The 17,480-nt window shown below is 35.1% G+C and overlaps 1 protein-coding gene across 1 annotated transcript; it reads left to right on the forward strand.

Annotated features, from left to right (window-relative positions):
- Positions 1 to 105: 105 nt before the first annotated feature.
- LOC123536045 (arylsulfatase B-like) lies at positions 106 to 17,453 on the forward strand. Its single transcript, XM_045318828.2, has 14 exons — positions 106 to 863; positions 2,451 to 2,562; positions 5,500 to 5,655; positions 6,083 to 6,189; positions 6,892 to 6,956; positions 12,005 to 12,109; positions 12,310 to 12,373; positions 12,555 to 12,652; positions 13,130 to 13,269; positions 14,050 to 14,108; positions 14,370 to 14,481; positions 14,775 to 14,983; positions 15,262 to 15,420; positions 15,624 to 17,453. The coding sequence occupies exons 1-14, from the start codon at positions 710 to 712 to the stop codon at positions 15,794 to 15,796; spliced, it is 1,713 nt and encodes a 570-aa protein (XP_045174763.2). The 5' UTR covers positions 106 to 709; the 3' UTR covers positions 15,797 to 17,453.
- Positions 17,454 to 17,480: the final 27 nt, after the last annotated feature.

Genomic DNA, 17,480 nt, shown 5'->3' on the forward strand with positions numbered 1-17,480 from the left:
GTAATCATCAGCAGTTATAAAGACTTTTCTATTTTGGTTATCTTTAGCCTTAAGCTTTCTATAGTGAATGTATAAAAAGCAACATTTATTGTCAAAGGAGTCATATGAATTAGATTTATCTAATAAGAAACAAGTGGTATTTTGTAAAATTATAAATACTGCGTTTTTAGCGGACAGATTTGTTATTTAGTCTAAAATAAAAGCTAAAAAGTATAATTTGGACATTGATTTAAATTACTTGTATATTTTTATTTTTCTTATTATATCATCAGAAAGAATCTCGAATGATTTAAATCACAAATAAAGCGATGTTATGTTTTACATTATGATGTCATAGATCGTTACGTTACATATTGTAAACTTCTAGTCCCTGTGCCTTTTAATCGATTAAACAGCTGCCTTAGCTCGTGGGGAATTACAAATATTGCTGGGATCATTTCAAAAGTGCTTACATCAGGATTTTAAGAAAATAATTAGAAATTCTTGGCAAAAGACGTGAAATTCACAGACTCTACTTGACATATTCGGTGGAACTGCGACACGAGTTGCAGCAGGCGGCTTGTTTGGTGTTGCAGAAATGCTTTATCGATAATCAATAAGCCAAAAATGATAAAAATTAATTTTTAGATTTAAAAGTTGGATGTGAAAGCAGTTTGTTTGGAACAATTTTATACTCTGAATATAACAATTTTGTTGTGATTTTAATCTTATGCAAAAGTTGTCCCAGTTAAAATTAAGACACACCATGATGTCAAGTACATGTATTAATATAATCCTGGGATTAGCTTTGCTGCCGACTTTAATACTCGCCATTGATGTGAAAGTGCAGCCGCACATCTTGTTCATCCTTGCTGACGATTTAGGTAAGTCGTAAAGTACATGTTTCGTCAACAGATCTGTAGGGTTTCCGTGACTGAGTGGATCGAATCAGTTACCCCTCGCCACTGAGTGTTCGAAACCGCAGTTGCCATCCAGCTGGCTAACGGAAGGTTTGTGGTTCCATCGGAGTGCTCGTCCGTGCTAAAAATATTGGGGTACCAGAAGTTTGCCTCCACCATCAAAAGTTTGGAAGTTGAACAATGAAATTATTTAAATAATTTTTGTATATTATCATCGCAAATGGCGGTCTTTTTATTTTTAATTTTGTATTTTCATGATACTGATTTTGTGTTGACTTTATGGATATACCGAAAACAGAAGACAGGCAGTTGATGAAAGTGTTCTCCGCTTTGTATGTATTCAAAACAGAAGTGCGTTTCCGTCTCTGTTAATATGCAGTGATGATGCCAGGCCACAAGTGTTTATTATTAAGCAGTATTATTAAACGTTCAATTTAACAAATCGCAGGCTGTTACATTACGATATAAACAAACTAAAAGTTGAACGTTTTATTACAAAAAGATCGCACGAGGTCCATTTATCTTTAAACATACGATGTTGAAAATGTTATCTCGGGTCACTATCTTATAAAACTGCGCACCATCAAATACAAGAGTGAACTTGCTCAACCCGCTGGTATCTAACTGACCTGACTAAGGTCATTTGGGTTTTCATCATGTGTTTCTACCAACACTTTAACCATAATAATCAAAATTTCTGATGTCAAATCAACTGTTTAATAGGTTTTAACAAGTTAGTGTAATATACCAAAGTCACACGATTGCAATAATACATAATCCCTTTACCAGCCATAAAATCTGTCTGTAGGGGTTATTTTGAGACAACGGCGCTGTTTCTAATTATGAGTCATACAATTGCATGCGGAGAATCACGTAAACAACTGTAAGGGTTTGTCAATGCAATAATGATATGTTACAAAATAATGTTTTTTTTCAATATATGCAAAGACTAAGACATCCTTTTAAAATCTTAAAATGATATTTGAGCCGTGCCATGAGAAAACCAACATAGTGGGTTTGCGACCAGCTTGGATCCGCGCAGTCTGGTCAGGATCCATGCTGTTCGCTTTCAAAGCCTATAGCAATTAGAGAAACCGTTAGCGGTCTGGATCCATGCTGGTCGAAAACACACTATGTTGGTTTTCTCATAGCATGGCTCATTTAGCTTTCATGCAGTGTTTTGAAGGATGTTCATGAATATTTCGCTTCAACACATATTTTTATTCTCACTATTGATGTTCAATTTTAGTACATCTGATTTCAGAATGTCTCGTATCGAACAGGAAAAGTATATATGTATTCATCATAAAGGTCTTTTTAAATGGTTCCTTTTTTATTTTTCTAAAAAGCACTTTGAACTGTATAATAACTTTTACAAAAATGAAATGAACCTTAGTACAAAATGTAGACAAAGTTGCAAAATAACATATTGTATTATTTGTTATATGAATTGAAACTGAAAAGAAAAACAGGCATTTGCTTCGATCAATTCATTTTTACATTGTACTCAAAAAAGAAAAAAAAATACATGTACATAACATTCTTTTGTAGGTTGGAATGACGTGTCCTGGAACAATCCCGATATAAAGATGCCAACTTTAGATAAACTGGCAAGAAAAGGCGTCATCCTCAATTCGTCTTACGTACAACCAACATGTAGTCCGTAAGTAATATATTTATGCGCCAAGTTTCAATGTACGTTGATTTCTAAGTTCTAAGGGAGCACTAATTGTTTTCTTCATGATGATTTTTACGTACTGTTTACTTCTGATGACCGACTGTTCATGGGCACAGATCATTTGCCTTTGCTACTTCGCGAACCTTTTCTTGTACATGTTTATATCAGAAATGACATATTATTGAACATATCAAAAACCTAACATAATGTTTGACTGTCACTGTGTGTGTGTGTCTGTGTGTGTGTGTGTGTGTGTGTGTGTGTGTGTGTGTGTGTGTTGGGGGGATTGGAGGGGGGGGGGGTATTAACATCTTTTTCAACAGTCTTTCAGTCATATAAACGACGGTGTCTACTTGTAGCAGTGAGCTCAATGCCAAACTTTATAGTGCTGCCTCACTGGAATATCACGCCGTAGACACGTGACATGATACCCCACCCAGTCACATTATACTGACACCGGGTTGACCAGTCCTAGCACTACCCTCTTTAATGCTGAGCGCCAAGCGAGGAAGCTACTAGTACCATTTTTTACGTCTTTGGTATGACGCGGCCGGGGATCGAACCCACGACCTCCCGCACTCGAAGCGGACGCTCTACCGCTAGGCTACCGAGGCGAATGTTTTACTGATTTGAGTTGAGCTTCAAAATGTAGAATGTCTTACAAGCAAAACTTGATGAGCATATTTAAATAAAAATGTAAATAACACAAATATTATGCTTTTTTTCTAGTTATTTAGAGGGAAAGGCAACGCTATTCTAATTTTGATTTTGTCAGCTGGGATTTCTTATTAAATCATTTAAAGAAGTGAAAGAATTTTCAAAATCGGAGAAAACATGAGAAAGTTATGAGCATTTAAATATTTGGTCAAATTGGTGGCCATTTTGTTTCCTTGGCAACAAAAATAAATGGTGGATTTATTAAATTTTTAGATACACATTTGAACTGTATTTACTTATTACTGTTAAATAATTTCTCTACTTTTTCCAGCTATAATGAAAGAAATTATCATGTTTTACACTTTACAATCATAAGAAAATTAGTCATTTTAAAGGTTATTTGCTAAATAAAGTATTCACAGTGTGTAAATGACGTCATAAACCCACTGAAATGGCTACCTCCATTATCAGCCATTTTCTTAAATTTTAAACTGCCATATCTTTTTCAATAGTTGTCCGATTTTGAAAAACCTTTCAGCGTAATGAAAGGCTTGATGGTGGCTTTCATATAAAATTAACTCATTTTTAGGCTTTCCTTACCCTTTAAAACAAGTTATTATTCCTTCTCTTGAGAAGGAATATTACAGTTCAATAAGTCACACTTGACTGAGCTACTGATACCGAAAGCTGTTGTCATTGCAAGCCTTGTCATTACAAGCCGGCCAATAAAAAACTCCGTGACCTTAGAAATAACCTCTGACGTATAACTATTCTTTCTCAATTGGGGGGTGGGGATCCATGGGTTACACAATACTATACCCGACGATGATTAATTGATTCTTTTATTTCCTCCTGAACATAACATATGTACATTCACCAGATAGACATATATCAGCAAATTTAAATGTTAACAACCAAATGTTATCGTTATAGTGGACGCAACTTGACCTTTGTATAATAATACATAACGAGGCACAACCTATTATTGAAAAGGAGTGCATTGTATACAAACTTACTGCATAAATATAGATGGATACTCTAAGCACCCCTTATTCATACTAATGAAATAATCGATATGAATAATCAGCCTAAGGTCAACCATCGCGGTCAAGTTGCGACCACTATACCTTCAAATGCATGGTTAATATATGAAAACAAACCCCATTGCGACCCTCTAATTATGTGTAAAATTTTCCCACATCGAATACCAGGTCAATGTCTTATTGCCGTATTTACTCTACTGAAAGAGGTAACAGATTTAATTTGTTGTTGGATTTAACAATTTATGTTAAATAACTAGCGTAAATACTTACCTGATATTTTTTTGGCAGTATAAAACAGACATTGCAACCAAAATTTTACAAGATGGTCATTTTATATTTATATAGATATGCCCTAGAAGGAACTTTTGGTATGCTTTAACTTGTATCTTTGTTCAATTCAACATTTTATGTTAACTGATTATAAATAACGCCGTAGTCAAAAGCATTAGAAATAAAAACAAATTACGTAAAACACAAAATAAAAGACCATGTGATAAAAGAAATATGTATTTTCAAAGGTTAAGAAAAAATCCACAGAAGTCGGTTACCAGATGTATCATTTACTTGATTTATGAAGCACTATATATACATATCTAAGGCATAACGACCCTAGCAGGAACGAATGTAAACACTAAAACAGATAAAAAAATTCTTTTGTAAATACAGATAACGTAATGTAGGTTATCTCGACATTGCCTTTGACGTACAGGGTGTGCGAAAAGTTCGACACTATTAATAGAATTATGTAAGTATCGATTGTCAGCAGGACATGATTTTGCAACAGGTGGTATAAAATTCGTATAAATTAACAGATGGTGCTAGTTTGAATTGTATCTATAGTAAAATAAAAAAGTATATAATTGATGTGAAATGTATTTTTTTAATATTTAGTATATAAAAGTAAATCTTCATTTGTCTTTTCTCCAGACAGACTTACATTTTCTAGCGGTAAACTTATTTGATATGAGCTGTCGTGTTACAAAAATCCATCTAGGTGAATTGTTCAGATGTCCAATTTTCTTTTTTTTTTTGTCCGAATGTCCACGTGTGCGTGTGTGCTTAAAGCGTATTTCTCAACTTAATGCCATTAAAAATTATAATCAATTCAAATTCCGAAGCTGCCATTAAAATGTTATGACGTCATCGCTGTAAACTACCATTTTGCAAAATCGTTCTTGTGTGACAATTAACAAATGTATAAAGATAATTATTATCTTTATAGGTCACGTGGTGCATTAATGACTGGATATTATCCTTACCATATCGGAATGCAACATGGTATTGTAAAAAAATATCAACCAAAATTCATGCCAAAAGATAAGGAGACACTACCAGAGGCACTGAAGAAGGTTGGCTATGCGACACATATGGTTGGAAAGTAAGTAATATGTTTCATAAAGCACCATAGCATATTTAATCTAAATCTTGGGAGTTGATAAGCAAGTTATAAGCCACGCTGTTTTATAATCAGTTATAATAATTCAAACGTTCTTTCATATGGTATTTGGTCCTAAGAAAGTATAAATATTCTTTCAAATGTGGTTTGCATTAGTTCACAGATTGATGTACTGTATAGGGTGTTAGCCATACTTGGAGCGTCCCCGCTTACGAAGCATTGACACAACATTTTAAGGGCGCTCACCTAGGCGTTTAGTATAGCGACTAAAATTGAACTAAGCCACAAAAACAATTATGTCTAATAGGACGAAAATTGAAGTTGCGGGCTTTCTTGTCACATTATTACATATATTCTATCGATACCAGACCCCCACCTCTTATTTTCTGTAACATGTCTTTGATTTCAGGTGGCATTTAGGGTTCTGCAACTGGAATTATACACCCACATACCGAGGGTTTGACAGTTTCTATGGCTTCTATTCAGGGGCACAGAACTACTACACCCACAAACACTGTAAGAAAATAACAAATAGTTTTATTCTATACACCAGTCTCATTCTGTAAAGTTGTTCTGCTGTTGCAGTTTCAGTGAATATTGCTGTAAACATTCTTTTTTGTTGATTTGGCATTAATACGTTGAAGTAGTAATGTCATCAATGAGGGATATTTAAAAGATAATCATCGACTCTATTGCTGATAGGAATATAGATTAACTTAAAATATTTTCTCTGTTTTTATGTAGATAATCTGAGCCGCGCCATGGGAAAACCAACATAGTGGGTTTGCGACCAGCATGGATCCAGACCAGCCTGCGCATCCGCGCAGTCTGGTCAGGATCCATGCTGTTCGCTAACAGTTTCTCTAATTCCAATAGGCTTTAAAAGCGAACAGCATGGATCCTGACCAGACTGCGCGGATGCGCAGGCTGGTCTGGATCCAAGCTGGTCGCAAACCCACTATGTTGGTTTTCCCATGGCACGGCTCATCTAGAGTTTGTTCCCAAACTAAGAAACCGTATAAGTATCTGCACTGTTCGCCATTCAGTCAGTATCTTTTTTGTAAGCACCCGTTTTAACTGTTAACAATACTGTCCAAACTGAAAGATGGACACGTTCATAGGCTAAAGGTTAAGACTGAATCTGACTGAGGTATGTGCGAAGTGTTTTAGGAGATGTTTTAGTTGAACTGTCTTAGATTTGGTGTCATTCTTTTACAGATGGAGGTTACGATTTCCGCTTCAACAAGACTGTACATCACCCTCCTAAAATGCGCTACTCAACAGTAAGTATGAAAGCTATTTTTGGATACATGTTAAAATTCTGGCGATCACGTTTAACCTTTACCATGCTGGAAATGATTGGTTCTGCCTTTGCGATCAGTGTAGATCATGATGCAGTCTGACCAAGATCTGCACTGTTCGCTATTCAGTCAGTATCTTTTTGGTCAGGACCCCTTTTAACAGTTAATGGTACTGTCCAAATTGAAAGACGGACAAGTTCATTATAGAAATTTTGCAGGGTAAGGGTTAAGGTGGTGGACCCGTAATGACACTCGGAAATGTCCGTATGATGACGACGTAATCCCGTGAAGCCATCCGACATTCTTCGGATGCAAATGTAATAGAACGCACACATGGTTCCAAATTCCACGGAAGATTAAGGAGAAAAGCGTAATTTGCCGATTACTAATGCGGATCCGTGATATTTGTGAGAAAAAGACAGAGCCCATCCAGTACTCGTCCTATAATATATGAGTTAGACTTACACAGTCTGTTGAGATTAAACATTTACCATTCTATTTTTTTTTTAAAGTTCAACAGGCCCATTTCAAAATCCTCTTTTCCTCTTTCTGTGTCCACACCCCACCCTTTACTATAGCTTATCGTTAAGAGTCAGAGGTAAGAGATTTGGTAATTATTTTTCAGAAAGTGCTATTAGAGAGGATTGATTTTATGGCCAAGTGCTTTACATCTAATGACTCTAACGATTGACGCTATAGCTAGTCTATATATGAGTGTGTATGGCATTTTTCCTTACCTCTGGTGAGCCAACCCAGCCTATTAGTTTACTTTTTGCGATCTATCCTTCAAAAAAATCTTTTAATGGACCTATTCTCCGTATTACACGAAACAAACTGTGCTCATTTAAGTACATATTTTATTCACATTTCGTATTTTTACCTTCCTACAAGTACCAGGAAATACATGCGTAAAATGAATACGTGTTAGTTCGACATTTATAATAGTCTCTGATTAAAAAGGACAAACGTGTTTTTATGAGTCATTCATTTTGTGAAACCGGACATATGAGCTGGCTTTTTTTAGAGTTGTGGTTGATAAAGTTGGTGGAGTACCGAGTATGCACTCGTAGAATATTTTTGTACTTTCAAGATCTGCACTGTTCGCTATTCTTTCAGTATCGTTTGGGTAAGCACCCCTTTTAACAGTTAACGTACTCCCGTTAAACCATTCGACATTCTTTGGAATTGAATTCGCACATGGTCATTCCACAGAAAATGCCGAAATCGAACACGGAGAGAAACCTAATTTGCCGGTTGCTATTGCGGATCCACTACCTAAAGTTACTGTGTAAACAGCCGTGATATTTCTGAAAAAAGACAGATTACGATTTGTGTATGTTATTGCTCTAACGACTTTAGGATCACGGAGCCTATCCAGTACTCGTCCTATAATATATGAGTTAGACTTACACAGTCTGTTGAGATTAAACATTTCCCATTTTAATTTTGAAAAAATGTCAACAGGCCCATTTCAAAATCCTCATTTCCTCTTTCTGTGCCCCCACCCTTTACTATAGATTATCGTTCGAGTCAGAGGTAAGAGATTTTGTAAATGTTTTTCATAAAGTGCTATTAGAAAGGATTGATTTTATGGCCAAGTGCTTTATATTTAATTACTGTAACGATTGATGCTTGTCTATATATGAGTGTGTGTGGCACCTTTCCTTACCTCTGGTGAGCTAACCCAGTCCATTAGGCTACTTTGATGTGATCTATCCTTCAAAAAAGTTTTTAATAGCCTTATGCTCCTTATAACGCGAGACAATCCTGTCGAGTTTTCAATGCGCACATGCTCATTTTTGACAAGAAGGAAAAAATACACATTTTATTCAAATTTCGTATTTTTCACACTCTTACAAGTACCAGCAAGTACATGCGTAAAGTACATATTTGCAAACATGATCTTGTTTCCTCGTAACAGAAACCATTAAATTAAATTTAATTTCTCAGAGAAGTTGATATTTGATTGTATTGAGAAGTGGTTGCTAAATGATTACGTGTTGGATCGTCATTTATAACAGTCTCTATTTCAAACTAATCAAACAGACAAACGTGTTTTTATGAACCATTCATTTAGTGAAACCAGGAAGCTGAGCTGGCTTCAGTTTTAGAGTTGTGGTTGATAAAGTGTATGGTTTATGTTTAGTGGAATACCGAGTATGCACTCTTAGAACATGTTTTGTACATTCGAGATCTGCACTGTTCGCTATTCAATCAGTATCTTCCCTTTTAACAGTTAAGGGTACTGTCCAAATTGAAAAATGGACAAGTTCATTATAGAAATTTAGCAGGGTAAGGGTTAAGGTGATGGACCCGAATGGCAATCGGAAATTTTCGTATAATTACGTACTCCCGTTAAGCCATTCGACATCCTTCGGATGCAAAAGTAATTGAACGCGCACATGGAAATTCAATGGAAAATGCCGAAATCGTATACGGAGAAAAACGTACTTTTCCGATTGATAGTGTGGGTCTGCTACCTTAAGTTACTATGTAAACAGCCGTGATATCTGTGAGAAAAAGACAGATTGCGATATGCGTATGTTACTGCTACATCGGTTTTAGGATCACGGTGTCCATCTAGTACTAGAATATATGAGTTAGACTTACACAGTCTGTTGAGATTTTAAAAAGAAAGCATTTCCCATTCTAGTTTTAAAACATGTCAACAGGCCCATTACAAAATAAAGTGTTATTAGAGAGGATTTATTTTATGGCCAAGTGCTTTACAGGCTTTACATTTAATGACTCTCACTACTGATGCTAGTCTATATATTAGTGTGTGTGGTACCTTTCCTTACCTCTGGTGAATCAACCCAGTCTATATATTAGTGCGATGGCACCTTTCCTTACCTCTGGTGAGCCAACCCAGTCTATATATTAATTGCACTTCTTACTCTGGTGGTCAACCATCTATATTATTGTGCACCTTCCTACCTCTGGTGAATCAACCCAGTCTATATATTAGTGCGTGTGGCACCTTTCCTTACCTCTGGTGAGCCAACCCAGTCTATATATTAGTGTGTGTGGCACCTTTCCTTACCTCTGGTGAGCCAACCCAGTCTATATATTAGTGTGTGTGGCACTTTTCCTTACCTCTGGTGAGCCAACCCAGTCTATTAGTTTACATTTTTGCGATCTATCATTGAAAAAGGATCCTTTAATAGAACTTATGCTCCTTATTACGCGGAACAATCCTGTCAAAATTACATTTTATTCCCATTTTGTATTTTCGATTATCTTACAAGTACCATGAAGTATACATGCGTAAAGTACATATTTGCATCCTCGTTACAGAAACCATTACATTAACTTTCTCATTTTATTGAGTAGTTAACCCCGTACGTATAGATCTAGGTCATCCTATATATTCTATATAAACCGCCATTTTGGATTGGGAGGAGTCAATTTTTGAAATCACTAGGGCGTGAACGGTATGTTTACGTATCTATACAGTAGCAGACGATGACCTAACAATAGGGAGCTGCACCCTGAGGTGAGTCATCAAGAAACAATAGGGGGTAGACGTGATCCAACACGTTCAGGGATAATAGTATAAACAATAGAACGGATTCTGTTTCAAGGACCTAAGCTCAGTTTCACTTTTACATTATTACGATCTATTCAATTATGAAACGATATTTTATTTCTTTTGTATTTTTAAACAAAGGGCCACTCCTAAATATATTCGACGGTATTTTATATACACTCGATATAACTTATTTATTTCAATAATTTTTAAACATTCAAAATGAAACCATATCTCTTTTCACAGAATAGTAGAGGATCTATTATTATACACATTTCTACAGAACCATTATAAAAGTTCACCGAGTTAGTAAAATACAAAAGAAATAAAATATCGTTTCATAATTGAATAGATCGTAATAATATAAAAGTGAAACTGAGCTTAGGTCCTTGAAACAGAATCCGTTCTATTGTTTATGCTATTATCCCTGAACGTGTTGGATCACGTCTATTGTTTCTTGATGACTCACCTCAGGGTGCAGCTCCCTGTTGTTAGGTCATCGTCTGCTACTGTATAGATACGTAAACATACCGTTCACGCCCTAGTGATTTCAAAAATTGACTCCTGTAAATAAACAATACACTGGCTTAAATCATAGAAATAAAAACAGTTAACGTTTTATATTATACATGTACCTGATCTAAATAAATATTTTCATAAAATCAAATTGTTTGTGAGAAATAAGTCAGCAGAGTGACAAAGTGTCATATTGGCCATTTTGTTCCTGTTAAAATACATACATTGTTTCAACAATGCAACATTTGATTAAGCTTCAGTTGTCTCGACATTTTAAATTACTTTAAAACGATCCCTAAGAAATTAAAATAGTTTTGCTGGATTGCTTTGAGACGTTAAATTTTGACTGTTAGCAAGACTTTATTATAGGGGCGTGAAGGAATCTATAATTTCAATTGAGAATTTGGTTTACATATACAGATGTACTTTGGTTGCTCAAACACAACGGTACCGGCAAAATTTGGTCGAGTTATCGAAAATGATACATTATATAGGTGATTTGTCTGTGTTCGAGTTATCGGTAGTTCAAGCCATCAAAAATGATACATTATTTAGGATTTTTTCTGTGTTCGAGTTATCAGTAGTTCGAGTCATCGAAAATGATACATGATGAAGGGATTTTGCTGAGACCTGACCATGAGTTTGAGTGAGGGGTGGTGTTCGAATTATCAAAGTTCAAGTGAACGAAGTTCAGCTGTATAGAAAAACACATCTATCCTGTTCTTTTTAATGATATTTTTAAAAACAAGCCGAATATTCGAATATTGCAAACCAAATATTCGAATATTGATTTCAGTATTCGTTCTCATCCTTAACATTTTATGATAATTGTAATGGAAGGGGGTACAGGTTAATTCTACTCAAGCTTTTATGGTCAGAAATTTCGCCGTCCATCAATATTTGTCTAATTCCAAACCGGTGTAATATGGTTTATGGGGTAATTATCAGCATATCTTGATTATTTTACCTTTTTTCTACATTATAGGCCTTATTTGGAAGACGAGCAGCCGACATTATTTTGGAACACGATCCCGATAGTCAACCATTGTTTCTATACTTGTCATTCCAAGGTGTTCATACGCCACTACAGGTAAATTTAATTTGGGACTACTTTCTTGTAGCATTGAATTGCATTCTCTTGTTCAGTCCAAACCGAATGATAAAAATGATACATACAAAATGTTTAATCAAACTGTTTTCTTTTGTTTATCAAGAACAGGAATTTGTGAAGAGTAGTGTCAACACAGTGTATGAGCTAAATAAGTTCAATTTTATTATTTGTATTTTCAGGTTCCAAAGAAGTATTCCAACCAATACTCTCACATCAAGAACAAAAATCGGCGAATATATAGCGGTAAATTTATTTTCTTTACATAATTACAAATATTAGTATTGAAATGTAGGCTTACAATCAAACCACACTATATATGCTCTGTTTGTCTTATTTAAGGCTTCGAAACATTTTTTTAAATATTTTTTTTATGCATGTTGCTCTACCATTAACACAGTTCTTTATGTTGCATGCTATATTTTAGGTATGATAACTGCCATGGATGACGCGGTCAGTCTTGTAATGCGAGCGTTCCAGAAGAAGCAGTATATGGACAACCTTCTTGTTGTTTTTACATCAGATGTAAGTTGATAAAAAGTGAAAAGAAAAAAAATATACACAATAATATGACTTCATGTACCTTAATAGCCCGCTTCCTTAACTCAATAAGGGAGGACGCAGAAGTATGGATCGCAGGGTCGTGAGTTCAGTCCCCGAATGAAGCGTAATGTCTCCTTGAAGATTTTACAAAAGACATTGTATCTGAAATCATTCGTCCTCCACCTCTAATTCATGTGGCGAAGTTGGCAGTTACTTGCGGAAAACAGGTTTTATACCGGTATAGAATCCAGGAACATAACTGCCCGCCGTTACATAATTAAAATGTCTCAAAACAAACAAACTTTAAAATAGTTCTAATCAGACAGTTTGTACGACAGTATTGTTAAAAGATATGGTAACAAACATGAGAAAAGTTCATTACATACAGAGACGTTTTTATTTGGGTTTCAAACTCTTAATAGAAAAACTGTTTCCAAATAATCTATAATAAATTTTCAGAACGGCGGAGCATCATACATTGCTGGTTCCAACTGGCCTCTGCGGGGATCAAAAGCTACTGTATGGGAAGGTGGTACCAGAGTACCTACATTCATTTACAGCAAAAGTCTTCTCAAGAAAACAGGCATTACACAAAATGGGTTAGTAACAACATTGACGTCATATTGCTTCACCTTTAGAAGTTCGTTTTAGTGGACTTCGTAATTATTTTATAACATTTTAAAATCATTTTCGTCATCTGAAGGCAATATTCAGTACCTTAAGATCGTTTACAAAATGTATTTAGTGTGTGGACATCTAAGGTCCATTCGTAACAAACGTACTATAATGGTTATCTGACAAAAACAAAGAATAATTTACTTTCTGTGGATTTTAGAAATATACTAGAGCTGCTTTTTAGAAAAGCCCATGTCTCCCACAACTACATAACCATCTGAATAGTAGTATATGAGTCAACCATGCACCAAGACCTCAACTGCCTTATCAGACTTCCACTGTTTTGGTTATCAAAAACAAGTTTCAAGGGCCATAATTCCGAAGTGCCTCGGCCGATTTGGCTAGTTATCGAACGTGGCCGAGGACTTATTGGCAAACACATTTTATTCAAGTTTAGTGAAGATCGGATGAGAAAAGTTCGACTTGGAGTGCGGACAAGATATGTGACAGACACACAGACAGACGGACACATAGACAGACACACACACACACACACAGAAGAGTAAATCAATATGTCTCCCACACCACTGTGTGGTGGGAGACATAGTAATGACATTAATGTATTCGTTTCATAAATGCTCAAAACTAATTATGTCCATTAGCAGATATCTATTTACCGATGTGAATTCTTTAAACAATTACAAGATTAATTTTGATGCAAAGGGAGTTAATAAAGTTAAGTTTTATATCCTATTTGTTTTCAGTTTGGTTCATGTCACAGACTGGGTCCCTACCCTTGTACGACTTGCTGGAGGACAAACAAGTAATTCGATTTCCATATTCTTCGCTTTTGCTACGAATTTATTCAGAAACTTGACAGTTTTTATCATATTTTATTTCATAATTGTTTGCACTAGTTAGCACTGTAGGTCAGTTTTACCTTTACTATTCCGTAATGCTTGAAAAGTTACACTGCAGTTCAGTTGAATACTGTATTTATAAATAAAGAATATTCATTCAACATACTAATGGAATTGAATCTTAAGTTACCAATTCCTATTACAAACCTTGTTTTGTTTGTCAGGTCCGTTTCTAGATGGTATTGATCAATGGCTGACCCTAAGTCGAGGATGGCCATCACCGAGACACGAATTCGTCTACAACATAAATGATGTGAAACGAACTGCAGCAATAAGGCAACTTTATATATTGTTACTCATAATAATCTCAAAATTGATATGCGTATGTGTCTTAAGTCGACGAAGTGCACATCTTGTGTGACAAAATATCAGCTAGTTATCATTGCAGTTATCTTGTAGGTAAATTTGTCTCCAATTAGCGTTTGGCTTGTCACTGCAACGTCATGCGGAGAAAGCCTTAACGCTCTTGTAAAACCTTGATTGTCGTAAGTAAGAATCATTTCCAAGCTTTCTAAAGATTTACAAACTCCTGGCAACAGCTTAACGTGTGTCATTCTTTCATTCCACAGGTCAGGAGATTACAAACTAATTGTAGGAAGTCCGGGTAGATATAATAATTGGTATCCAGCTAAAACAAAGCCTGCTTGTAACTCGAAGGAGGCTAGACAAGGGTACATGTTTGAAGACAGACAGTTAAAGCATGACGATCAAATGGATATCAAAGAACAAAAGTCATTACAAGGATGGTGGTTTACCTCACCGCTTAGATATATCCGAGGTTTGTCAAATTTTCTATCATTATCCAGAAACTTCTTCTAGCCTGAGTGTCTTCGTAAATGAAATAAATAAACAGCATTACTTTACATTTACTTGCGTGCATGGAAAGACGTTCATTGTCAATTTTTTCTGTGTTCATCATTTCAAAAATAACAAAATTTGATTTACTTATTCAGTGTTGGTTTAAAGTCGAATTCTTCTACGTATATCTCTCTCTTTAAGAACATTTATGTCAATTATTTCATCACAATCTTATTTTTACTTTTTTGTGCTATTTAGGTTTTGCACACAAGGCAGTAGAGGTGTCAGGAGCATCTAAGGCCTGGCAGTCAATGGGGAAATGGTATGAACAGTATAGATGTGACAGGTTTATGAAAGCCCATGACAGAGAAGAAAAAGCCTTAAAACCACCTTCAGTTCAACTGTTCAATTTAAAAGGTATATTCAATGTACTTCAATGACTTTCACTCGGTCATCAGCTTTTTAGATATTTACAAAAGATGAAAAATGACAATTCGAACAATATATTGTTGTAAATTGTATCTTCTTCAGTTGCTTTGTAAATCTTTAACTATTGCCGTGAAAAACAGATTCTAATCTATTCAAACGAGTTTGTACATAAATACTTTTTATTGACACAGATGATCCATTGGAGAAAAATAATATTGCTGCTCAGAAGCCTGTTTTGCTAAAGAAGCTGATGAGGAAGCTGAAAGCGTACAAGAAGACCTTAGTGAAGGCCCAGAATCAGCCACACACAAAGCTTGCTCATCCAAAAAATTACGACAATATATGGTCTCCAGGCTGGTGCTGAAGCTACTAGCTTAGTGTTGTTCTTTTTTATCAATTATGATCTCGCGATTCTGCGTTTTGGTCAAACACTTTTTAACATGCTTGTTATTACAAAGAGGTGGCAGCTGTATTTAAAACTGAGATAACCTGAAGCCGGTTGCAATTTAGAAGGAGTTTAATGAATAAACCAAGAAAATATGAGAGGTGTATATATAAATGTGGATCGGAATGGCCGCTAATATTAGCATTGATTCAAGAATACTGGCGTTAAAGATGGACTCAAGATGACAGATATATGAAATGCAATATCTGTATTCAAATATGCTGCATGTTAGTCAAAGTTAGATGAAAGGACTTACAATGCAGCTAATGAAAACAAGAGATATACAGGATAATTAGTATTCCACGGACTGGAATTGTACGCGTGTAATTATATGTGCGAATACCTTTTAGGATTTAAGTAAATAGTTTTAAAAAAGCGCATTGAACGCCGAATTAAAACATTGCATTTATAACAAAATTAAAAAAAAACACCTACTGTGGATAAGATCAGAGTTTACGACGATGAGTACAAACATTTGTAAAAGAAACCGTCGTTCACATTGCGCGCGTATTAATAATTGAACATCATTTACCAGTCATGTTACATAGGAGACATTCAATTTACGTCACAACATGAACTGTCAAATTTTTAAAGGCACATAATACGTGTAAGCTAACTGACTGGACAATATGTTGTCGATGATAAATACTTTGCAATGGTATTTGCTACACGTATGCATGAAAATGATCGTATTGAAGTATAGACTCTGTTTTTACTTTTATATGAAAATATATACCCGGTGTTTTTTGTTGTCATGACGACCGGCTCTTTAACTGACTGAGCTCGAGTGAGATATGTGTTTCTGTGTTTTAGATATTTTAGACAGTTTAAATATTGCTTTGTTTGATATGATGTCATCCTGTTTTGATTTAATTTCAGTTTGGAAATAATGCATTATGTTTTTATCAATTCTGTACCTATTTTTCTCTTCCGATCAAAAAGTCGCATTTGTATCATGTGGCCATCCGTTATAGTTTCGTGTTGGATACGTTATGTTTGGTATTGGACGATGCAACAACTGATCCAGATCTCTATAAAAGCCGTTGACCGATAAAAGTATCCACATGAATACCAGCATGCGGCTATGTTTCTGTATAAAGTACATTGAAAAGGTGGAATCTTGTCCGTCTAGTTGTTCATTCTTATTAATGAGAAAAAAATATGCATAAAATATAAAAGATTATTAAACATTGTCCTGCATATTACGGGATGGACTCGTACCTTATCCAAAAGAAGTATTTTTGACACATCTATTGGCTAGTCCAATATGTCTTTTCCGAATGGGTGTTCATCCAGATATATCGCCTCATTGTACAATTAAATGTTAAATAACTTAATATTACTTATATGTATGTGTAAACAATCTACTGTTTGGCAGACAGTATTAATAACCCGCATCGACAAGTCAGATTTGGAGAGATTCTTTTATATTAGTGTTATTTTATATACATTGTTGAAATGATCTCTTTGTTTAAATGTATCATGTTTTATTATGCTTATATACCTGTTTTGATGACAACTTTTATGTGTTTGGAAAACAGAATAAAATAACCTTTTTAACAAAGGTTCAAATGCAGTATTCTTTACGTTTTCATATATGAAT

The sequence above is a fragment of the Mercenaria mercenaria genome, chromosome 17 (genome assembly GCF_021730395.1).
Source record: "Mercenaria mercenaria strain notata chromosome 17, MADL_Memer_1, whole genome shotgun sequence".
Lineage (NCBI taxonomy): Eukaryota > Metazoa > Mollusca > Bivalvia > Venerida > Veneridae > Mercenaria > Mercenaria mercenaria.